The sequence below is a fragment of the Culex quinquefasciatus genome, chromosome 3 (genome assembly GCF_015732765.1).
Source record: "Culex quinquefasciatus strain JHB chromosome 3, VPISU_Cqui_1.0_pri_paternal, whole genome shotgun sequence".
Taxonomy (NCBI): Eukaryota; Metazoa; Arthropoda; class Insecta; order Diptera; family Culicidae; genus Culex; species Culex quinquefasciatus.
The window spans coordinates 136,502,838-136,528,633 of record NC_051863.1 but is presented as its reverse complement, the minus strand read 5'-3'; the positions used below and the strand labels follow the sequence as shown (position 1 = coordinate 136,528,633).

At 35.2% G+C, this 25,796-nt stretch overlaps 1 protein-coding gene across 4 annotated transcripts in view; it reads left to right on the top strand.

Moving 5' to 3' along the window:
* LOC6038611 (FH1/FH2 domain-containing protein 1) overlaps positions 1-25,796 on the top strand; it is a 180,301-nt gene that overhangs the window by 78,498 nt on the left and 76,007 nt on the right. For 2 of the 4 annotated variants that reach the window (XR_005278157.1, XM_038259311.1), the window contains exon 2: positions 18,271-18,639. The exons of the other annotated variants lie outside the window; for them this stretch is intronic. Coding sequence is in view for 1 of the 2 variants with exons in the window: in XM_038259311.1 (XP_038115239.1) it covers positions 18,463-18,639 (177 nt within the window). In the remaining variant the exon portion in view is untranslated. The remainder of the gene's footprint in view (positions 1-18,270; positions 18,640-25,796) is intronic. 4 annotated transcript variants of the gene reach the window in all.

The following is a 25,796-nucleotide window of genomic DNA, read 5'->3' as shown; positions in this document are numbered from 1 at the left end:
AACATTTCTTCGCACTGTAACCTGATAACCATTGTTTACCGCCGAGGGGCTCACCCATTGATGGATCTCTGCAGACTTATTGAGTAATTTAATTACGAGCATGCAAACTTGCCCAAGCACCCACTGACTGGAAAAGAGCTCGAGAAGAAGACCTGCCCTGCTTGATTGGCTTGATGGCGGCGAAAGACGAAAAAGGCCTTTTAGAAGCAATTTTCTTTGTAATGACTTACACAATGATGGCTTTAATCTTCTGCGCCGAGCTTATCCAAACGGTGTAAGCGATCGCTGCTTTCGTGAGAAGTGGTGTGAATTTGTTTTGAAAAATGAACGATATTTCATCAAAAGTTACTTTTATGTACCCAAATGAGCCTTTCTACGTTGACGTGTGCGGTTTTTGTTTGGTAAACAAACAGCTGTCACATTTGCGAGAATTCCAGCTGGAAGTACTAAGTACTCAACAATTAATAGAGCAATTCTCTACCAAAACCGGAAATGGATTTTATTTGTATTTTTTGATTTGGCTCAAACTTTGTGGGGGCCTTCCCTATCACCAAATAAGCTATTTTGTGTGATTGGTTCATCCATACAAGTCTCCATACAATTTTGGCTGCTGTCCATACAAAAATGGAGTGTCTTCGGCAAAGTTGTAGGTATTGTTGAGGACTTATGAGAAAAAAAAGATAGGTACACGGAAAAAAAATTGCAGATTTTTTAATCAACTTTTTTTTTACTAAAACTCAATTTCCCAAAATACTTATTTTTTGATTTTCGAGATTTTTTTATATGTTTTAGGGGACAAAAATCCGCAACTTTTGAGCCATAGAGAAATATGGTCAAAAATCTGCCTGAAAAAAACAGTGATTCTTGGAAAAAATTTAAGAGCGAGTCCACGAGCAAAGCATACCCATCTCGCATCGACCTCACCAATCTGTCTGAAATTTTCAGGGGTTGTTTGTATATATAAAACTAGCATCTGGCCAAAATATGAGCACTCTAGGTCAACGGGAAGTGGGGCAAATCGGGACACAAAGTTTGAAGGTACAAAAACGTCAAAAATCTTAAAAAGGCTATAACTTAGGCAAAATTCAATTTATTTTCAAAATTCAAAATGCATCTGAAAGGGCTTAAAAAATGCAACAAAATGCAGGATAGAACATCCCAATTGGTTAAATCTAAAGGGAGTTATTGGCATTTTAGTGAAAAAATAGCATAATTTTCAAACTCAAATAAAAAAGTGTTCCATCCAGATATCAACTCGGTTCGACCTGCAGCTTGTAGGGGACATCTGGGACTACCATCTGAGACAGAGAACGCTTTGGGTAAGGCAGTTCAACATATCAAATAGACACTTTTACTTTTAGTGAATTTTTTGGTCGTAAATTTTTGCTCGGGGGACCCCTTAGATCCCATTTTCTGGTGATAATTTTATCATATTCGTGTTCCTGAGACAATTTCACTATAGAAACATGCATAAAAATGTTTATTTTGATCAATTTTAACCTTTTAAAAAATAAAAGTTTAAAAAAATCTTCGATTTCTTGAAAATTAAGCTCGTTTCCAAGGATACTAGATGACACCAGAAAAAAGCAGCTTTTTATTTTTTTAACTTTTATTTTTTAAAGGGTTAAAATGGATCAAAATAAACATTTTTATGCATGTTTCTATTGTGAAATTGTCTCAGGAACACGAATATGATAAAATTATCACCAGAAAATGGGATCTAAGGGGTCCCCCGAGCAAAAATTTACAACCAAAAAATTCACTAAAAGTAAAAGTGTCTATTTAATATGTTAAACTGCCTTACCCAAAGCGTTCTCTGTCTCAGATGGTAGTCCCAGATGTCCCCTACAAGCTGCAGGTCGAACCGAGTTGATATCTGGATGGAACACTTTTTTATTTGAGTTTGAAAATTGTGCTATTTTTTCACTAAAATGCCAATAACTCCCTTTAGATTTAACCAATTGGGATGTTCTATCCTGCATTTTGTTGCATTTTTTAAGCCCTTTCAGATGCATTTTGAATTTTGAAAATAAATTGAATTTTGCCTAAGTTATAGCCTTTTTAAGATTTTTGACGTTTTTGAACCTTCAAACTTTATGTCCCGATTTGCCCCACTTCCCGTTGACCTAGAGTGCTCATATTTTGGCCAGATGCTAGTTTTATATGTACAAACAACCCCTGAAAATTTCAGGCAGATTGGTGAGGTCCAAACGACGTCCCATACAAAGGGGTATGCCCTGTTCGTGGACTCGCTCTTAAGTTTCATGCTAAAACAAGTTTGACATTATTTTTTAATGCAAAATTGAATTTGCAATCGAAAAGTACTTTACATATTTTTTGATAAAGGGCTTCGTTTTGAAGATATAGCCACCGAAAGTTTGATTTTAGCGAAATATTTGCAGTTTTTCAAATTTTAAAAATAGTGACCATGAGTGACCATTTCTAAAAATATTTTTTTTAAAGTTCAGAAAATTTGCTATAAATTTGTCTAAGAGACATTGAAGATTGGACCTCGGGTTGCTGAGATAGAGCCGCTTTAATGAAAAGAAACACGAAAATTGAAGTTTTCCTAATCTCACCAAAACAACCCACCATTTTCTAATGACCATATCTCAGCAGCTAATGGTCCGATTTTCGATGTTAATACATGAAAAATTCGTGAAATTTTCCGATCTTTTCGAAAAAAATATTTTGAATCAAGACTAGCATTTTAAATGGGCGTAATATTCAATGTTTGGCCCTTTTAAAATGTTTGTCTTGATTTAAAAATTAAAAAAAATTAAATATAAAAAAAACTGTATAGTACTTTTCGATTTGAAATTCAATTTTACATTAAAAAAATATATCACATTTGTTTTTGCATGAAATTTCAATTTTTCAAAAAATTACTATTTTTTCATGATTTTTTGATCATACTTCTCTATGGCTCAAAAGTTGCGGATTTTCGTCCCCTAAAACATATCAAAAAATCTCGAAAATCAAAAAATACGTGTTTTGGGAAATTGAGTTTTAGTGAAAAAAAAGTTGATAAAAAAATCTGCAAATTTTTTTTCCGTGTATCTATTTTTTTTCTCAAAAGTCCTCAACAATACCTACAACTTTGCCGAAGACACCAAATTGATCAGAAAATTCACTCAAAGTTACAGCTGTTTAAATATTTACATACCATTTTTGTATGGATAGCAGCCAAAATTGTATGGAGACTTGTATGACGCAAAATAGCTTATTTGGTCATAGGGAAGGCTCCCACAAAGTTTAAGTCAAATAAAAAAATACAAAAAATAAAAATGGTCGAAATCGGCCGATTTCGTAGAGAGTTGCTCAATAACTTTTAAAGTACTTTACAAAACTTAATAACATTCAATAGGGACTTATGTGAACCTAAACCGGACCGTATGGAATAAATCTGGCTCAAATCCGTTCAACCTGTTTCGAGATATTAGAGTGACATTTTTTTCTACACTCATCCCACAGACATTTGCTCAGAATTTAATTCTGAGTCGATGTCGATGTTATGTTATGGTTATGTTATACGTGAAGGTAGGTCTAGAATTTTAAGAAAATTAAGCATAATCATCAAAATTTTAGTGAAATTCATGAAATTTTGTCGATGAATCCAAAACTCGAAACGAATCGAAATGTGAGTGTTTATCGATGAGAGGGGAAGAAGACGTTAAGATTAGTCTTGCAGAACGATCATCCAAATGTTTGTATTAGTGCATTCCAGCTTCTGCATCTTGTAGTCATTCCTGCTCCAAAAACTCAAACCACACAAGAAAATAAAACAAAACTGCCCCGATAATGCGAGCTTTTTTCGCGGCAGATCATCACAGAGGAAAATTTGAGTGAAAGTTCGACACATTTTTGCAGGTCGACCTCGCCGCATGCATCTCTCCAAACACTGATCCGCCGACTCACGCAAGTGTTCGTAGCAAGTGAGTACGCACCTCTTGCGATGTAATGCGGAACGGAAGTGTCGGCGTGTTTGTTTTGCTCGGCGGTGTCTGTTTGCAATCTGTTTGCATTTGTGGGCTATTTTCGCCATCAACAACAACAGCAGAAGGTAAACAAAGAAAGGAGGTTAGAAATATTTGTGGAATTTAGTTCGAGTTTGTGCTGATACATGTACTTGATAGTGTGGATTTAATGTTGAACAATGTAGTTACTGAAGATCAACGATACTCTAGCAGTTGTTTGCAGTAAAGTCAAACGGTCACGCAAGCTGAAATTGCTCTCATTGTGAAAGTGATAGCTCTCAACGAGAGCTAACACACACCAGCGTACTGGAATCGAACGCACGTGCTCGTTTGTCACCAATACACCCTCACTTTCGCGTCGAGCTCTCCCACAAACCATGCCACCAGGTCATAAAGACCCGCAAATTCCATCGAAAGTCAGTGTGTCAAAAGCTGCAACCAACTCGTACAAAGTGAACGAAAGCGAATCGCTCTATTCCACTGCAGATCGCTAGGGTCGGATATCCGGCGCTTTTCAACACCTCCGTGTACGTCATTACGGCCGACCATCATCAGCCCGAACAGGTACTTTCAACCGAGCGGCTGAACAACGCTCGAGCAGAAGAAACGGTAGCACTCAATTTGTGTCGGGAAACAAAGTTTCAACTTGAAGGCCGCCGCCACAGCTGAAATTGAAAGTCTGAGAGAGTAAGATCGAGCAATTGTAGCAAGTTCAAGCAAGACAGAGAGGTGAAGGTGGAAAGCAATGCAAGACCTGCCATTTGAGATTGAACTCAAAATCCAAATTCGGAGGCTGCAGCCTCAAATCTTACAAGCGTGGTTGCAGCGGAACGACCTAGGTGGTCAAAGGGTCACCTGTCGATTGTGGACAGTAGATGACACGATATCTAATTCTAGCGTAAACCACTCTAAATTGATACTTCCGAGCTTCGACTCACACTACCCTATCGAATCGAACTTCGTTCGCCGCCTCGGTGGTGGAACAAGGCTACCCTGGTTCCGATCTGTTCCGATGACTCAACACGCTGTCGGTGGCAACAGTTGGTTGAGAGCATTCTTAGCATTCCATTCACCTTTTACCAATCGAACAAGCAAAGGGGGGACGGGCTCTTTCGGAGTTCTTTTGCCGGGACGAGTTAGAACTTTAGTTTGCTTGGTCGTAAACGATGATGATGGAAGTATGCAAGTCAAGGTTTTTTTGCAAAACGATGAGATTGAATTATTAGACGAGGAATTTGCAGAAGAAGATGAACAAGTGTAGTATGCTATCTTATCGCTCGTGCATTTTGGGCCAAATTATGTTAAGAACACCATTTTGTACAGCTCATTATGCATAACCTTTTGTTCTTGATAGATCCCAAAAAATCGATTTCAATCCTGATATATTCAATATAAACCTAAAAAACTCCGTGCATTTTTGTCACTCTTCATATGAAAGAAGTTTCAATCTTGTCGTGCCCAAGTAACTTTTTTAAACCAACTAGCCACCACCTAGTTTTATTGAGGTTTTATGGTAGCATCTTGATTGCTTGTAAGTTTTATGTTGGCTTTCACAGCAACCAATAAGCATGAGCTGATTTAAAGGTTCTTAGAAGGTTTTATGCCTTGGACATAAAAACTGTTGGCAATAAAAACCAAATGGCTTTCAATAAGGTTTTATGAAAGTTTAAAGAGAGTCTTGAAAACCCGATGGCAATGTCATGCCTAATGGTTTTATCTCATGCTTCTTTAAAACCAAGGGTGTTGTAGCTGTCAATTGCCTTTAGACATGCAAAAAGCTTATTTAAAACCATGAGCTCCTAAAAAAGTGTTTAACGCGGCCAAATAGCAATGCATAAATATGATTGATTGTGATTGACCGCTATCTTAGTACGAAAAAATGAAAAAGTAATAAATTTGATTAGCATTCGATGAAAACTCACATTTATGATGAGTTTCTGACATAACTATCGACGTTCAAAAATGTGTTGAATTTTTTTTTTTAAAAAAGCTGCAAAAACATATTTTTTAATTAAAAATTGTAAGGCCGATGCAAATATTTAAAAAAGTTTTTGTCCCTCGACCCTGGCCGAGGTCAAGGGGGGGGGCAAAAAAATAAAACATACATTTAAATGAAAAAAGTGTTTTAAAATGCATTTTACACTAGTTCAGTTGTTTTGCAATCATTAGTTTTCAAAAAATCTAAGATCTGACAAAAACAAAAATTGTATCGAAAAAAAAGATTTTGCATAGAAAATTTTCAAAAAATCTTAAGATTTTTTAATAAACCCAAACATGCTAAAAATGATTTTAAACGCAGGAGAATGTATTTTAATTTGATTTCAGCTGGTTGCACTTGAATTTTCATTGAAATTTTGAAGTTTATTGTAAAAATATTTTTTTTGCCCCCTGATTTTTCAGGCCAATTTTGAAGGGGGGGGGAGGGGGTGACAAAAACTTTTAAAAATATTTGTACCAGCCTAATAATAAAAGAATTGTTTTTGATGAAGCGAGTTGATTTTTTTTGTTTTTTTTTTTTCGCCATTTTCGCAAACCATCTCCATTATATCATTTGGGAAGACAAAGACTATTTTTTTCCAGAATAAAATCTGTCTGGCATAAGACGTTTGAAGACGTATGAAATGTCATTTTCCATAACTCCTAACTGGGTTTTAACAAAGGTTTTATTAAGGCTTTGAGGAGGTTGTTAGGATTCAATGATAAAGCCTAGAACTCTTATGTAGGTTTTATAAATAGGCCGTGACAACCTTTTGTGGAGGTCATTTTGGGTTTTAACAGAGGTTTATCGGGGTTCTGGGGAGGCTGTTACGACTTAGTGGTTTTAATGTTGGTTTTAGCTGATAGGTTTTATAGCGGTTGTGACAGCCTTCATAGAGCCTAAAATGTTATTTGACACACCCTGCAAATTGCTGCAATACGACAACTGGCCAAAGGGATTTCAGGCCAGAACGCGTTTGACACACGGATATGCCCGACTACAGTAAAAATTTGTAATTATTAGTCGAAACTCCGGCAACCAAATTCAACCAAACTTCGAGACAATGCAAAAAAATGGTCAACTAAACAAAACGTGTTTGCTATTGTTTACTTTTCATGCTTTTGTTTGTTCAAGGTTAAGATAGCACGATAACGTCAATATACACAGTAAATAAAATTGAATATTGGAAGGTTGTAAATTTAGAATGTTGTGTTAATAAATATAACACTACTAAAGGTAATGATTAAACCTTTTGGACACCTCCGTGTACGCACGAGTGCAAGTAGCAGTCAAGTGCTCAGTGCTCCATCGTTTTGCCTTCCTCACTGAGGTAAGGCTATAATCCTGCTCTAAAATTGAACTTTTTATTTAAAGCTCGAAAACCCACCTTGATGTATACATATCGACTCAGAATCGAAAACTGAACAAATGTCTGTGTGTATGTGTGTGGGTATGTGTGTGGGTATGTGTGTGTGTATGTGTGTGTGTATGTGTGTGTGTATGTGACCAATAGGGCTGGTGATTTTTCACGGCAAAAAAACCGAAATTACGCGGCATGCCAGTTACAAAACATTGAAATTTCACGGCAATTTCACGGCACTCTCAAACTTGCTCAAAATAAACGTTAAAATGTATACTTTTAGCAAAATTATTAACAGAAAAGTGTCTTAAAAGTTAGCAGTAGTTCTAGATGCAAAATAAAACCCCCTGTCACAATTTATTTATTTGAAAGCAGTATTGGATTAATCTTGGGAAAATTTGAATTTTTTTTATTAGGTCTTACAAACAAATGTAAACATTGAGTGTATCTCGCTTACTCTAATCAACATTGACATAAGGTGAGAAAGCGATACACTCAATGTTAACATTTGTTTATAGGACCTAATAAAAAATTCAAGAATTTATGATTAAGCTGTTTTAATTTTATTGAGATTTTATAAAATTACTTTGCCTCAATACCTCCCAAACGAAGCACATCCTGAATCTATAATTCGTGAAAACTAGAATCATTAAAATAAGTGCAATAAAGAGTTTGTTTGCTTTCCTTAATTTCATCAATAGGGAAATTTTAGTATTTTAATAATGTTCAGGCAAAACATCATTTAATGCAGTTTGTACATTTATTGATAATGCAGGAAAAAATATAATACATTGCAAAATGATGAATTCAATATGTATTATTTTACTTATCAATTGAATTTAAACACATGCTTTATATTAAAAATATTTAAATGCAATTTGTTCATCGTTGTTTAATATCGTTGATTAATTAGAATAAATTTTACAAAATTTTTAAAAATAAAAAAGCTATTTTTTGCTTTTTTATTTCAAGGAAGTGTTGAGTAATGTTCTTTCAAAATCTTTTTGGAATTTTGTGGAATAAAGAAACTTTCTGCATTTTGTATATTGTAATGAACAATATCTTCAAAAAATAATTGTAGATCTGATATGAAAAAGTTTTTTCTTTGTTAACTGCATGCTTGTTAAAAATCTTTTAAAATGTTTGAATTAAAAAATAAAGCTTAAACAGTGAGTAGCGATTTATCAATTGAATATTTCAAATTTCGCGGCATTTCACGGTATCTCCCAAATTTCACGGCCAAGGGCGAATTTCACGGATTACGCGGCTTCCGTGAAATCGCGAAAAATCACTAGCCCTAGTGACCAATAATGTCACTCAGTTTTCTCAGCACTGGCTGAACCGATTTTGACCTAACCAGTCGCATTCGACTTGGTTTAGGGTCCCATACGGTGCTATTGAATTGTTTGAAGTTTCGATAAGTAGTTCAAAAGTTATGTATAAAAATGTGTTTTCGCATATTTTCGAAAGATGAATAAATGGCAGTAACCTGAACCAAACATCATCATGTTATACATCGTTAGTTAGGTAATTGAAAGACCTTTCCAACGAGTCCACAACATTGAAGATCTGGCAACCCTGTCTCGAGTTACGACCACTTAAGTGATATTTATGTACTTTTTTTGTAGCCGGATCTCACTTAAATGTATGTAAACAATGTCCGGATCCATCATCCGACCCATCATTGGTTAGGTAATTGAAAGACCTTTCCAACGAGTCCACAACATTGAAGATCTGGCAACCCTGTCTCGAGTTACGACCACTTAAGTGATATTTATGTACTTTTTTGAAGCCGGATCTCACTTAAATGTATGTAAACCATGTCCGAATCCATCATCCGACCCATCTTTGGTAAGGTAATCGAAAGACCTTTCCAACGAGTCCAAAACATTAAAGATCTGGCAACCCTGTCTCGAGTTCTGACCACTTAAGTGATATTTATGTACTTTTTTGTAGCCGGATCTCACTTAAATGTATGTAAACAATGTCCGGATCCATCATCCGACCCATCGTTGGTTAGGTAATCGAGAGATCTTTCCAACGAGTCCACAACATTGAAGATCTGGCAACCCTGTCTCGAGTTCTGACCACTTAAGTGATATTTATGTACTTTTTTTGTAGCCGGATCTCACTTAAATGTATGTAAACAGTGTCCGGATCCATCATCCGACCCATCGTTGGTTAGGTAATCGAAAGACCTTTCAAACGAGTCTAAACCATTGAAGATCTGGCAACCCTGTCTCGAGTTCTGACCACTTAAGTGATATTTATGTACTTTTTTTGTAGCCGGATCTCACTTAAATGTATGTAAATATTGTCCGGATCCATCATCGACCCATCATTGGTTAGGTAATTGAAAGACCTTTCCAACGAGTCCACAACATTGAAGATCTGGCAACCCTGTCTCGAGTTACGACCACTTAAGTGATATTTATGTACTTTTTTGTAGCCGGATCTCACTTAAATGTATGTAAACAATGTTCGGATCCATCATCCGACCCATCGTTGGTTAGGTAATCAAAAGACCTTTCCAACGAGTCTAAAACATTGAAGATCTGGCAACCCTGTATCAAGCTATGACCACTTATGATGCCACTTATGAGCCCTTGAGTGATATGTGTGTTTTTTTTGGACCAAATTTGTGTCATATATCACATGTTGGAAAAGAGTGAGGAAGGCACCAACCACATAGGTGGATTAAGTTAGTTTTTTCGAAATTTTTCGCCGTAATTTACCGGGATTAGCCGCGAGTTTGCTCCTGCAGCATGCCAAGGGCCGGCCGTGGCCGTGGCAGTTCGAGTGCGGCCTCGAAAAACCCGCGAAGTTCGTCTACCGGCCGTGTGCAAAAGGTAAACAACCCAACGCCGCGTCGTCCGCCATCGCGCCGGGGAGTGTGTGCGCCAAAGGATTCGACCCGAAATTATTACACGCTAATTACCGCGTCCAGGATCGCAGCCCTATTAGGCTCCGTTCAGCTACTTCCGGCAATCCGTCGACCGATGGCGCTTCAACATCCGCCAACATTCCCACCAGAAACAAGTTCGCGAGACTGAGTGACGAGGAAAACAACAACAACAACACCGACGGTAGCACTACCGACGACGACGACGACGATGGTCGTACACGGAAGAAAGTGATTTCGCCAAAAAAAGTAATTACTCCAAAGGAACGACGACCACCACCAATTTTCGTTTTGGACACGTTGGCGGACGATGTTGACGAGCAGCTGGAAGGCCTCGTGTACTGCCTCAAAATAGGTAAATCGTCAGTGCAAGTGTTCACATTTGACCAAAAGAACTTCGACCTGGTTGTGGAGAAATTGAAGCTTAAAAACTTCAAATTCTACACATTCGACCCCGTGCAGAAGACTGCTGTTAAGATCGTCTTGCAGGGGTACCAAGACCGCCCGACCTCCGTCCTCAAGGAGCACCTCTCGGGTGTCGGAATAACGCCGCGAGACATAAAGTCCTCTCGCGGAAGACAACAGTCACAGGTACACACACACTGTACCTGTTGTACTTCGATCGCGGCACCGTCAAACTTCAAGACCTGCGGCGGACTAAGGCGTTGGACGGTTTTTGGGTAAACTGGCGGTTCTACTCAAAGAACCCGTCGGACGCAGCACAATCTCTGAAAAAAATCTCTTCAATACTTGGATATTGTGAAAACTAATGATTGCAAAACAACTGGGCAGGTGTACAATGCACTTTAAAACACTTTTTTCATTCAAATGTTGAGACCATGGCTTGTTATTTCAGTTTTTATATTTTTTAATTTTTGTGCAGGCTCTTTTTCCCAACCTTATTGTGGAACTCGATCAAACTGACCATTTGATCAAATTTAATCGAATTTAAACAACAAGGATGCGTAAATGTCGCGTGGAGTTGGTAGTTGTGATGGGTAAAGGTCTGGGATTCACCCTAAGCAAGCGATGCGACCATTGGCATAAATGGAGTTAACTGTTAGATTTTTATTCTCAAGGCAAGCAATCGGATGCTGCTGTTGAGACAATTCCCGTTTAGATTAAGTAAAGTGTATTATTTTAACAGGATTGAAAATTTATTCTCAAAGCAAAGCAAAGTCGAATGCTGCTGCTGAGAAAGTGTTATTATTATTCAGTAAAGGGAAGGAAGTGTATCGTCACAAACTGAATCTTATCACGACACCTTAGGAAGGCGACCTACTGCCACTGAATCCGCTTTGTAAATGCTGGCCCCGATACTCTTCAAGGGTGTTCCCCTCAGGAACTGGGAAAGATTTACTTTTAGATTTACTTATGTTTTTTGAATTTTCAAATCCAAGATGGCGGTCAAAATATCGGTGATGAAATATTGAAATAAAAATACCTTTGTGTAATTTTGAAGGCCATCAACTATTCAAATTTCACCAAAATTGGGTCGCAGAACTCCAATTTGATGTTAAAAGTAAGAAAATTAAAAACATAAAAAAAAACTTTTTTTTGGTCGTGATTCGATTATCCGAAGTTGCATACAAACCTTCGGATAATCGAATAATCTGGACTGTATTTCAAAATGTCTGGTCAACAAATACCGGTAATCATGGACCAAGGAAATCACAGGTCAGCTTAGATGCACGGCTAAAATTTGAATCCGATAAAAGTTTATACAAATGAAGAAATGTGCAGTAATGTTGGTCTAAGCGAATTGAATTATAATGACAGCTAATTTCATGCGAAAGGCCTACTACTGAGAGAAAAGTAATGAATGATAAAACGAACAGTCCAAAGCAGAACCATGAATAAACATTAGCTGCGAATCTATGTACAGATCGTTGCCGTTATGCCATTTGGTTGCATTTTGAGTAAAAATGAACTAAATTTTGATTATTGATTTTTTTAAATTTTATCCTTCCATGCCTGATTTTATTTTTATTTTAAGATTATGATGGAAAAATTAAAAACCTGAATGTTCGATTTCACATAGTGTCTAGTGAGACCACACTGTCGCCGCCAACTTTGAACCATGAAAAAAATGTTGGAAACGCGTGTAAAAAGCATTTGAAATCGAAAAATGATACGCAGGCAGAAGAGTTCGCGCGTTCGCCATTGTAGGGAATGAGGCATGAAAACAGTCAGTTACCCGCCAGCTGCTGAGGATTGTTTTTTGAGACGTTCAATTATGGCATTGCGGGCGCCCCCTCGATTATCCCATCGGTGCTAGTTATTTAATCCATAACAAAGTGGTAGGCGAGATACGTGAGCCTTTTTTTTTGTTTCCATGTACGATAAAATTTGAATTTAATCAAGATTTGGGCGTTACAAATGGGTACCTTTACGATGGCCCACTTTGCATGCTAGTGGATTGATGGACATAATGGGGTCATTGTTTTATTGGGAATGGTAGCAAGAAGTGATAATTCGGAAAAATACCCTATTATCTTGTGTACTTTCTTAACTGAGAAATTTCAGTGAAATTCCAAGTCGATTATCCAAAACAATTGTGCTCAGATATGAGTTAGGGGGTTTTCAGCCGAAATAATGAAAGTAATTTTAACCTTGTTATGGTGGTCCTTAAAATTTCCACATAAAAACAATTCGCAAACATTATGTTTGGTTTTGCTACACCCAACCGGCGGTCGCATGATTTTGATACATGGCGGCATGAAAGTATATCAGAATCTGCATGAAAACTGTCCTCATGCATTTTTTGCGATATAGGGGTATGACATTTTTGCCCGTTACCGACAATTATCGACATTACCGACGGCAGATTGATTGTATTGCAGAAAAAAAAATCTTAACAGAACGAGGTTTGAACCATCAACTTTTAGGTTGCTAATCCGACACGCTACCACCGCGCCATGGACGCTTGATGAATAGTGAGGGACAGAGCGCGAACATAATGTTCTCTCTAGAGTGTTGCTTGGGGACGCGCTAGCATTCTATGTGTTGGTGAGAACTGCAGATCGCTAACGTGTTTACACGCGGGCAAAAATGATCTATGGGCTTGCTGCAAAAAATGTAATAAAATATAACATTTTCTGCAGCAAATCCACTGTTGCAGATTTTGAGATATATTTTCCGTTTGGGTGTATGTTTATCAAATCCAACATGCTTTTAGGTAAATCTGATACAAACTACTTCCGCCGTTGCACCAATACATCATAATTAACTGCAAACAAATTGCACTCCTCTCTCCTCCACCTCACCCATTGACTGGCATAAATTATGAAGCAAGTCCCGCCACACTCAAACAAACACGCACACCAGTTTTAACGAAGGGTGATTCGTGATGCTGCACGTTCGGATTGCATAATATTAAGCAATATCAGAAACTCTCTCTAATTGTCCCACACGCACACACACTAGCTCTAGCATCCAATCGTTACAAATTGCTCGGAAGTTCCTACAATCGCTACCAGGTGTGTGTGTGTGCGTTTCAGGAGGACTTTTTCAAAAGGTTGTAAAATATCTATTTGTCATGGGTTTGACAGATTGGTTACCTTTTTCATTGTTTACATTGGCATTTAACTTATCGAGGTTAAAATATCAAAGGTGGAAATTCTGCGTTTTTTTTTAAATTTATTACGACTTTTTAAATTTTCGCAAAAAACTCACACTATTGAGCGATTACGCGGAAAATTGTTGGGAAAACTGTCAAGAGAAATAAATTACTTCTGTTGAGCAGCAGCTGCCATAAATTATTTCGCGAATTGGCTAGGGCTGAACGCACCACTATCGCAAAGTCAACCTACTAGGTATGGTGAAGGGGGTGAGGAGGGTTGGATAGTAAAACAATAGAATGAAGTAAGTCAACCAAAAGTCAACCATTAAAAAATAAAGTTTTTCATAATTTGAATTTCAGTTTTTTTAAAGTATTGGCTGTTACCTATAACTTTTATAATTTTTTTAAGGGTGCACAGCAACCAAGGAAGTTGTTGTCTTCTTATTCCAAAATTGTAAAACTTACGGACCCAATCCTGCAAGAATCAGATTTCAAAAATAGTCAAACTTTGTTGTAAATAACTACGAAGGCAGTGATTTAAGGGATGAATGACAAATTATATCAATAGTTCCCGTAGTATTGAAGATACTAAAATATCTGTAACAGAAATCTGGGTGCAAAAGCTATGGTTGATGCGTACCGTTAAATTCTTAAATACAAAAAAATGTTTCAAATTTCTGATTTCACCCTCTGCAACCATTGTACATGGAAAAATCCTGCAAAAAACAGTTCTACCTCCCTCGTCGGGCTGCTTTCATAAATCTTTCACCTTTCGGTGAGGGAATTGATGCAGACGCAGTTTGTTTTGTAATGCACTAATAGTCGCCATTTGTTGTGACGCAGCCGCATTTGACTAAATTGAAAATATTTTAAACTAATTGCGCAGAAATTGATCGTTGAGTGCTTTCCGAACCATAATTTACCGCGTTCAAGCGATAAACACCCAACCTTTTTCCTCCTCATTCAAGCCTCAATTTCCACCCCAGAAATTTTCCGACCTCACCTCACCCATTTTCCAAACAGGGTCACGTTTTTGGGAAATCGTCTCGCTCAATTTCGAGCAGCGAGTTCATTATTACGACGACGACTGAGTGTTTTGGCTCTCGTACACAGTTCGAAATCGAATCGAAATTGAATCTCCATTACTATTATGTCAGCACCATTCTACGAACAACAACAACAACAACAAAGGCGTGCGTGTGGCGCGTGATCGTTTTGGTTTCAATTTTCTATACACGCCCCCCGCACAACATTCCCCACGTGGAGCTTCGCCATTCAGCTGGCAAACACTCGTGACCGGTGTCATCCTTTTGAAGAATGGCGGTTGAGAAAAAGGTGGCTCAGCATATAAATTGCCTGTTTTGAAGGGGTACTTTGAAACGTGGAGTACGTAAACTTTCTGTTTATGGGTTTATTTTTGTTCTTTTCATTTGAATTTATCCCTGAATAAATTTGATCATGGACAAATTTGAAATAACTACACCAGTTTTCTTAAACTTATAATAATTTTAGTATGGTACTTTTGCATTAAGGGGTTACATACATGTAGAAAATCACAAAATTTCATATTTTAGAAAATTCACTAAATTCATTAAATAGATGATTTTCAATCACTCCTGAAAGTTTCATGAAGATATTTCGTGACCGAACTGAGTAAGTGCCAATTTAAGTTCACAATTTTGCCATGCGCAAAGTGAACTGTCAAAATTTGTGAACGTTTTTCTCTAAACACCAAGTTGATTTACGGGTGAGATGGGATGGTCCAAATTGGTTGAAATTTAGGGTGAAGTCTCTCAAGACATATTCCGTGTGCATGACGAAGCCCGATTTTGAAATTTTGATTTTTCAAAAATACAAAAATCAAAAACTGACGATTTTTTATATGAAAACATAAAAATATGTTTATCTTTTTAAAAATTATGTTTTTGAAAATCGGCTATCGTCATGCACACAGGACCGGTTCAAAGAGTCTTCACCAAAATTTTGAGCCAATTTGGTCAAAGCAGTGTTGAGATATCGTGGCACCCGTTTTTTGAAACTGCTAACTTAAAATAGCTTTAACTCGGCAATCGTACGTCCAAATGTCTTCATATTTATTTTGTTATTAGATAAAAATGTATATGTTAATGCCCTGCAAAAAGATTTAGAAAAAAAGTTTAATTGTGTGCTCATACCCACCTCTGACATATTTGACGATTTACATGTATGTAACCCCTTAAGCATAACAATCATTATTTCATTTTATTTTTTTTGCAGTCATTGTAAAATCAGCTTTTTTTTGACAGTTCGTTTTGTGCGTTGCAAATTTTCTAGCTTAATTCGTCTATTTAATTAAAACTAAAATGCTAGAGTGTATTTTTGCGGTGGATTCTTTTTGTTGAAATTTATGTTTTGTTTTGTTATAAGCTCAAGAATAAGTTGCCAAATATGAGGATAATTTATTCATTAATTTTTAAGACATTACTAGGCTTAGTGATTTTCTTACGCACAAAAATTGCAAATTTTACGGGGGCCTTTATATGATGATACCGAGAATATTATTATTACTTTTACTTGTTTTTTTTTTACATCATTTTTTAAAGTATTCGCAGCATTTACTTTTCAGTAAATGTTGTAACAATTTTATGCAAATGTATGTATTGCTAACAATACTTCAAATGGTTCATATCACATTTTTCAATTGAAAACTAATAAAATTTACAAAAAAAAAGAAATTTTGGATGAAATAAATTATTTTGTTGTTATTTTAAAGAATTGGTTTTAGAAAATTGAAAAATTTAGAAACGTTCGCCGTACCCTGAACTCAAAAGTTTGCACGTTTTGTCTACAAAAACATTTCAAAAAATGAAAAAAATATCTTGAAGGGGGTACAAATTGCCAAATTGTTATGATTAAAACATATAAAAAAATGGGTATGAGTCTTTTTTGAGAGTGTACCTAGTCGTGATCATAACCTACGACTTTGCCGAAGACATCAAATCGATCAGAACATTTTTTCTTGAGATAAATATTTTCGAATAATCTCATAGCACCCAGTCCCCAAATTTGTATGGAGACTTGTTTGAAGAATCAATGATACAAAATGCAAAACTTATATTTACCTTGCAAAACTTTCAAAAAAATATTTATTTATAATTACTTTTCAATTTAATGATTCCATTTAATTTTTCCATAAAATGATTATAAATTTATTCAATCTTTAATAATGTACAAAAATTACTATTTCGATGACATTTTTTGTATAAACTTTAATAGGGGTCATAAAGATGTTTTTTGTGTATGTTTTGCATAGAGAATAATTTCAAAAATCCATGGCATCCTAACCACATTTTGCACTGCTTCACGGAGTAAAAATGTTGTAAAAAGTGATTAAAGTACACATGTTCATTCAATTCTATAACAGTTTTGTGAGACTGGTATTTTACGAAAAATTTAAAATGAATTGATTTTGGGTAAACTCAGAACTTAAATTGTTACTTGGAATTGTTTGATGTTTTTCTTGTTTTATTTTTAGTATTTTGCATTTATCTTGTTTAGTTTATGCTTGTCTTTGGTAGTATTTGGCTTATTCTACCATCTCCTATCATTACATTTTGTCTTTCTAATTTTGTTCATGCTTTTACAGTGACTTTTTTATTTTCTGCTATAGAATGGCACCATCATCATTTAAATTGTAAAAAAATGCGTCGAGGCATAGTCTGGGACACTACAAAAACTCCTGCATACTCCTTTTTACTTAAAATATTGGAAACCCAAGTTGACTCCTTAAAAAAATATTACATTTATAAAAGCATTGGCAAAGTCACATAAAGCAAGCTAAACTTCCAACCCTAAAATTTTATGAAATTTTAAGAATTCTTCTTTCCAACACACAAATTTGAAAAGGGAGTTTTGGTGAATTTAGATCGGAGTTCGTCTAGGGGCGAGGTTGGGTTGTAGAAGGTTGAGTTATCACAGGCCACTTTTCAAGTTCTATAAATGTTATGGCATCGTATGTCAGAGATACTTGAAGTAAATAAAACAAAAAAATCAGTGAATAAATAATTATTAATTGATGAAAAATCTAAAAGATACCATATTATATTATACAATACGGAAAATATGATATCAACCACAAAAAACTAACCTCAGGCATACTTCGTAGCACTTTAAAACCTGTACCAATTTAAACCTTCCCGCCACCTACAATTAGTCCGGAATACATAAATTCAGTGCGTCGTCCACTGACTAACTAAGCAGCAATTAGCCTCGCACCAGGACAGGAAAACAGTCGCGGGACTGTTGAACGTGTAATTTCCGGGCACTGTGATTAGCCCGGGGTTGACCACGTGGTAAATTTATTGACCTTCAATTAGCAGCCGCGGTTGAGCCCTTTTCCCGGAATCATTTGCATCGAAAAACCAACAATCGAAGCCAGGAGTTATCGCCGGAGGTCTAGTCGGAGGGACTGCCGGAACGGTTTAACTTAAATGATGTCTTTCTTTCTTTCAGATATGTGAGGTCTTCGGAGCCCTTTTTTTGTGAGTGCGCTTTTTCGAGTGAAGATGTGAAGCTCTAATTACGGGGTTTGGGTTGTGCCTGAATATTTTAGTGCTTGATTAAAGGAGCGAATCGTTGATTAGAAGAAAAGAGCAAGCAAGTGAAATTTTCGGGTAGTTTTGTGTGTCACGACAGTCCGGAACGATGGATCCGGACGATCTGATCACGTTGCGGGTCCAGTACCTGGTCGACAGTGATCCGTTCAACAGCTTCGCCATGTATCCGATTCCGTCACGCGCGCCGGCCTTCTCCTTTGCCAGTTCCGCCCCGCTGGCCACCCAGCTGGGGGTGCTCCTGCGCCACCTGGGGGCACCGCAACGGGTAAGCAACTATTTCAACTAATGGTGGAGGTTCTAATTTCAAAGAGGTATAGTAGCAAAGCCGCCAACTTACATAAGACAATTCCGATAGTTTGAATCACCGAAGATCGCATGGCGTACACAAATCCCGGAGACAATCCGGGAACGAAGGTGATGCTGCTTTTCGCAGCAGCAAAAGCGAAAGTTGATTTTCTCATCGTTGCGCAGGCAGACCGCGGTGGTGGAAAAACTGGCCAAACTTGATCCCGGTGAATCGGACACACAAACGGCAGCTGCAGCTGTAGCCTGCAGCGAGTTTTTCGTTGCATCTTGCAAGATGCGATTGTCGTGCGTTTGTTGGTTGGGTTGGGGACAGTAAGCTTGGGTGAATTTGAAATGATCAGCGGCTAGGCTAGGAGACTATAAACACTGGAGATTTGGAGACCTAGGAATTTGAAGATATGATTAAAAAAAAACTTGAGGACTGTAAGAACATAAGATGCTTGTGGGATGACTTGAACTCTTGAAGACTAGTAGATTTAGAAGACATACTGACTTAAAGACTGAGAGTGATGAAGTGTTAAAGACTTGTTTATTTGAATATTTTAACATGAATATTTTAAGAATTTAAGATAAGAGGAGCAAACAGCTGTGTAACTGCAAGATTTAACACCTTTAAAGATTTGAAAATTGGAAAAATTAAACAATGAGAGACTTAAAGGTAAGGAGATTTGAAAATATAAAGACTTAAGACATGAAGAATCGAATATTTTAAAATTAGAAGGCTGAAGTAGTTGGGGATGTGACACCTACTGGCACTATATTTTTATTCAATCTCACTCCTTTTTGGGTTGATTCTACTTTTCAGAATCGCAACAACAGAGTGCTTTCCTAAGTCCTGACTCCAATTAATTTAATTTAACATTGTAATAACTGACTTGACGCCACTCGTTCATTCTGACTTGACTCTTTTTATTATTATTATTGATTGGTTGTCTCCTACTTAATTGAATCAATTGCATTTGATTTCGGAGCTATTTTCGGAGATTTCGGCCTCCCGATATTTTGCATTTTTAAATCTGGCTCAAAATTTTTGGTTGTCTTCTGTGTGCCCAAATAACCGTTTTGCATCATCAGTTTGTCCACATCATCAAAAATCTGATACTCTGTCTTCGGCAAAGTTGCAGGTATGGATGAGGACTACTCCTATATAATGATTCATGACAAAAAAAATAATTTCCAAAAACACATTTTTTTATTTTTTTTTCTTTAACCAAGTTATGACTTTTTGAAAAAATTGTGAATTTAAAAATAAAATCTAAGAAGAGGTTAGATTTTCCCAGTTCTACCCAATTAACCCTAGTTTTATAAACTCCGATTTTCAATGCCGAAAATTGAAAATTTTGTGAAATTTTCTGCTCTTTTCAACTCAAATAAATCAAAAACACCTACTTTGACTTTCGCAAATGTTGAGCTAGATTTCAAACGTTCGGACTATTTGTACAAAAAAGCAAATTTTAGAATTCTCTCAAAAATGTGAACATGAAAACTTTAAAAAAAATTAAAAATGTTTTTTTTTTATAAAAGTGATCTTTAAATGGCTATAACTTGACGGTGCACTTTATTCAAACTTCACGGTGCACTTTATCAATTAAATTTTTGATTGCAAATTTTTACATTAAAAAAATTAAGTAAAATTTTTCAAGTTTTTGCCTATTCAGTAAGTTTTTGAAAAGGCTGGTACAAATAGTTAAAAAAAATGCAAAAAAGATTTTTTTCAAAAAACTTCATAATTTCAATGGATATTCAAGTGCAATAATCTAAAATCAATTTAAAACTGCATTTCACTCCGTTTTGAATAATGTTTAGCATGTTTGGGTTTATTTATAAACCTTTTGAATTTTTAAATTTTCTTTTGCTTAAACTTTTGGTTTCGTCAAATGTTACATTTTTGAAAACTAGAGATTGCAAAACAACTTAACTGGTGTAAAGTTGAGACTATGATGTGTTATTTTATTTTTTAATTCAAATTTGTTTACTGCACGTTTATCAATTAAATTAATCTAAAAATTGTAGCACAGTTAAAATCTATTCTAGATTTCGCGTCGTTTGATAGCCATATTGCAATTTTAGAAAATCTGAATATTAAAAAAAAAGAAACGATATATTATTAAAAAATTAGAATTTTAGACAAAAAAATCTTAAAATAGTGAACATTTTATGTCATTTTGTACCCATAATGCATATTTTGGCAATATGAGTATTTTTAAAAATAAAAGTATTACCTAGATTAGATAATCTATACGAAGTTTTGAGTTACTTGATATTCATATTGCCAATTATTGAACATAATTTTTCAATTAAATTTATTTTTTTTTGATAATCAAGTTACAATGAATTCATTTAGGTACATAACATCGTAATTCAATCGAAGGCAATAATACTTATTACTATCAAATAGACAAGAGTAAAACATTTTTTTAAACTTGCAATTAACATACATTTTTTCAAAATATCGGCTTTTTGAGATTTTTTTTTACATTAAGAATTGTAAAACAGTGAAAACCAATACTATATTTTGTGTCGTTTGATACCCATATTGTAATGTTTAAATTACGATAAACCTCTCGTATTTTTTTTGTATAACAAAAACAATTTAAATAAAACCTAAAATCTTTTAACCTCGAATTGTTCTTAGATAGTTTAATAACATTTTCCCAAAAATATGGTGGAATTTGAAAATTGACCCAAACTCACCCCTTAGAGGGGGTGACATTGGGTCAAATGAAACTAAAATGACATGCTACAATGTTTGAAGTAGAGATTTTCAAACATTTGGGTACTTTTCGAGCAATTCCAACAAAAATATTAAAAAGTTAATTTTTCGAGAGGTCATTATTGGCCAAAAACGTACCATAACTTTAGTCAGTTGCCAAAATGACAGGATTTGTTCTAGAAACGAGATTTTTCAGCTTAGTCATCTTAAGATCCTACACAAGCCTTTTAACAGAATTCAGTTTCATTGAGAAGAACCTGAGAAATGGTAAAATCCGTAAAAAAAAACACTTTGACTCAATCTCACATTTGAATTTTGAATTTTGTATTGATTTCATTTCTTTTCAAAATAAGCTATACTAGCTAAATTTGACTGTTGCAATGACTTTTCCAATTTGAGTCACATTTTTGACTCCATCACGATTTGTCTCCTGCTAGCATTTCACACCACTTTACAGTGTACTTTTCTCAATCTCAATCAAAGTTTCAAGAAGCTCTCCGCACTACTAGAGGTGGTCACATTGGTCATCAATTTTATGCAATCGCACTTTCAACCGCTTGTTAACTTTCTGCACGTTTGTAAGTGAACAACTGCATCAACAACCGCGCTTGACGTGGTCCTATTTTTATGACCACAATTACACGCCACAAAGTAAACGTCGGAGATCATCGTTTCTCGCGGTGGTCGTAAAATCGCGAACATCACCAGAATTAAACGGCCAACGATCGGTGCAGAACGTGAGTTTGGAGGCAGAAACGCCGGTCGGTTTCACCGGATTTTGATTTCAGCTTCAGTTCATTTCAAGTCCAAGTTTCAGTCACAGTGTATTCCAACGCCCCAAGCGTTGACATCGTTTCGCGCATTCCCGCAGCTTGCAGCAACCGTTCTAAACAAGCACTCCGATTTCTGCGCAGCTGCATCAACCACGTCCAATCTGCTTCCCATCAGCATAAAGATCGTAACCTGCGGTGAATGGTTGCTTTCCTGGCCAATAAAAGAGCAACTCCTGTTACCAGAGCCCAGGTCTAGAAGCTCGACGCAAAAATGCACACCAGGGTGATTCAATGCTCAATTAATTACATGCACAAAAAAGAAGAAGAGGACACCGCATTGAAGAAGATGAAGCTGCTACGCTTAAATCCGCATAACTGAGCTATTATTATGATTTGTTGGCAAAGTTTGCGGCATGCCTCCCCTCCACAGAACACCTCCCCCTTTACAAAATTACTTTCTTGCCGGTTCAACAGGCTGCCGCGTGACCATCATACAGAAGAAAGAAAAAAACCTCAGAGATGTGATGCACCGAAGCTCTTCTGATGATCTGGGCTCTGGGTGAGGAGTTGCAAGGCATGCCGTAATAGGTAATCTGAAACCCGCAAATAGTTGAGCGCTGATGCCTGCCGATGTGGTGCCTGAATAGAGAAAAAAGCCGCAGCAGCAGCAGCATCTTTCCAGTTGAGCATCTTCTGGCAGGCTTTGCCAGGGGGATGAATGGCAGTTCTTTGGAAAAGTTGCTGTTTTTAAGCAAAAATCAAAAATCTTGAGTTCTGCAATTGTTTTTATTGCGGTCTGTTTTTTTTTATAATTTTATTGAAAGGTTATTATAAACTGTATTTTCAGTTTTGTATAACACTTCTAAAATTAGAGGGCTACAAATATACTTTTTTAACAGCTGTAACAATTTGAAGCCTTTTTTTTACAAAAATTGAAACCAAAAATTGGAAATAAACTCGAATTAACTTCCCTGGTTTTTTTTGGCAGTGGCATAACGTGATCAATATGCACTTTGTGATACTTTTTTTTAAAACATTTTGAAAATAAGACTTTGACATTGACCAGTGTCGAGGGCCAAACCACAAAGAAAATTGGTCATGGCCTCATGGCATTAAAATTTCCTGAAAAACTATTTTTTTTTATTTTGGTTTCAGTTTTAAACTTAATATAACATATAATTTAAATATAATCGCATAATAATAGAAAATTTCAAAAATAAAATAGAAAAAATATGATAATATAACTACTTTGTAACAATATTTTATTTAAAAAATGTTATAAAATTCTTTTGTCTATTTGGTTTTCTCTGGAGGTTTTATCTAAGCTTTCAAGCCAAAATCCAAAACAGAATTTCTAGATTTTTTTAACTTTTTAAAATGATATAATATATTATCAAATATCCGTGAGAAAAGACTCTAACTTCGAAATTGAACCTATTAATAATTTCCAAAGAAAACTATTTTTTCCAAAGATAACCAAGGAACAAAATGATTTTTCGCTTTGCACTTTTGCTAAGTATAGCATGAAATTGTTTTTTTTTTTTTTGTAATATGTGGAATATCCGTTTAAGATACTAACTTTAGTGGCGTATATTTAAATCAATTTTAAGTGTTAAAAGATTAAAAAAGCTTAAAATTCACAACTTTTATTCCTAAATTTGAGAAAAACGAATAGCTGATTTTCTTAATCTGTTAAAAATATATTTAATTTAAACAATAGTAGAAACATGATATTGCCTTGAACTTAACAACTGCACCATATCATGGCATTTTAACCTTTGTTCGTGGTTCCCATTTTCATGAACTTGTTCACGATTTTCGGAAATCATTTTTCTCCGTGTGGTTTATTTTGAAGATTTTTTTTTATTCAGATTTGTTGAATTATAGTTTGTCATTGCTATTTTAAGTTGACTTTTTATACTTGTATTCCTTTTTTCAAATCAGACGATGTTATTTTTTTTTAATTTGCCCATTTGTGTTTTCGATTGAACAAAACGATTTTTAATGCATTTACAGAGCAAAAATAATTGAGACGGATTGACAAAATAAATTTTATTTCATTAGCTGCTTTTAATAATTTTAAAGTCTATTGGTTCAGCATATTGTGTTTTGCTAAAATAACTTATAAAAATTAACTGTAAATGTTTTCGAAAACATACAAGAAACTTAAAAAAATGTGATGAATTCTGCAAAACTTTCTTTGCAAAAAAAATTATTCATAAACTACTTTTTTAATTTGACTGAGGAATTGAAATATAACGCTATTTAACGCTTTCTTTTAACCCAAGGACAAAAACTTTGAAAAAATGTATAATAACCATACATTGCTCATTTGAAACATAATTATTTTTTAGTCCCGCAAAAGTTTTGTTTTTTTTTTTAAACAAGAAGAGAAAAGGAATAAAAACATCAAATAGTAGTAATGGAAATTTAAAATCACTTTTTTTTTAGATATTCATTCACAGAATTTGTTTTCAAATATCAAATATTTGAGATATTATCATTAAAAATTGAAACCTTTTTTAAATATTGATAATTCACCTTTTCAAGTGATTTTTACTAGTTTCAATTCAAAACTTTAGGAAAACAGTCTACTGGGGTGAATCGGAACTACAGTCAAACTACAGTTTTTGATACACTAAAAAATTTGAAATTTGGAAAACAATGCACTGTTTTTGTTGTTCTGTGTCTGTTCTACCCGAAATTAATAAAAAAAAATATAACACGGTGGCCACCACCCAATTCGGGAAATAGTAAAATTCGAGAATACGCTAAAATTAAAAAAAACTTTAAAAAGTCGGGAATTTGAGGTTTTTTTTCAAAAGGTCGGGAATCCCAAGCATTTTAGTTTGAACATTATTTTTTAACTCTTGAATAATTTTGTAACATTTTGTGTAGTTTTCAAATAAATGCAATTGAATTGAAAAATTAATACTCTTTTCGTCTTTAGCAATTAACTTTAAATTAAAGGTTCCTTTCACTGTTATAATTTATTTGAGAATGGAATGGCTATTATGATGGCATGCATTTGAAGTAGATTTTTCAACAGATTTTTGTTTATTTTTGTCTTAATTTAATCTAATATCTAACTTTTAAAGTCAACTAACAAATAGTCTATGAAAAACCAATATGAAAATAGAGCTTAATTTCAACATCAACGACCACCGTAAAGTAATGATTCTGGTTCATTTAGTCACATTGCAAAAATATTTGAAAACATTATTTTGAACATGAGTTTTCAAATAGTAGTTTATGCAACAAGCTGCAAAAGAAGATTTTTTCAGCACTAATCGTACATTTATCCAACGAGTATTACCGAGTTGAATAAATACGACGAGTGCTGAAAAACTATGTCAAGCAATTTTATATCAAGCATCCATGTGTTAAGTAAATTCACCGTAAAAAATAACAAAATATTGATAAAAAAATGACAAAATATTGTTACTTTTCAATGCTGAAAAGTAGAACTTTTCAGCACTAAATTTGAAATTTTTTCAGCACTGGTATTATTAATTTTCCAATCTGTTATTTTTGGTAGAGAAAATAATGCCGTGTCGTCTCGCTAGAATGACAGGAAAAGTAAGTTGTTTCACGACGAAACTTCAAAACAGTATTTTTATGATGAATATT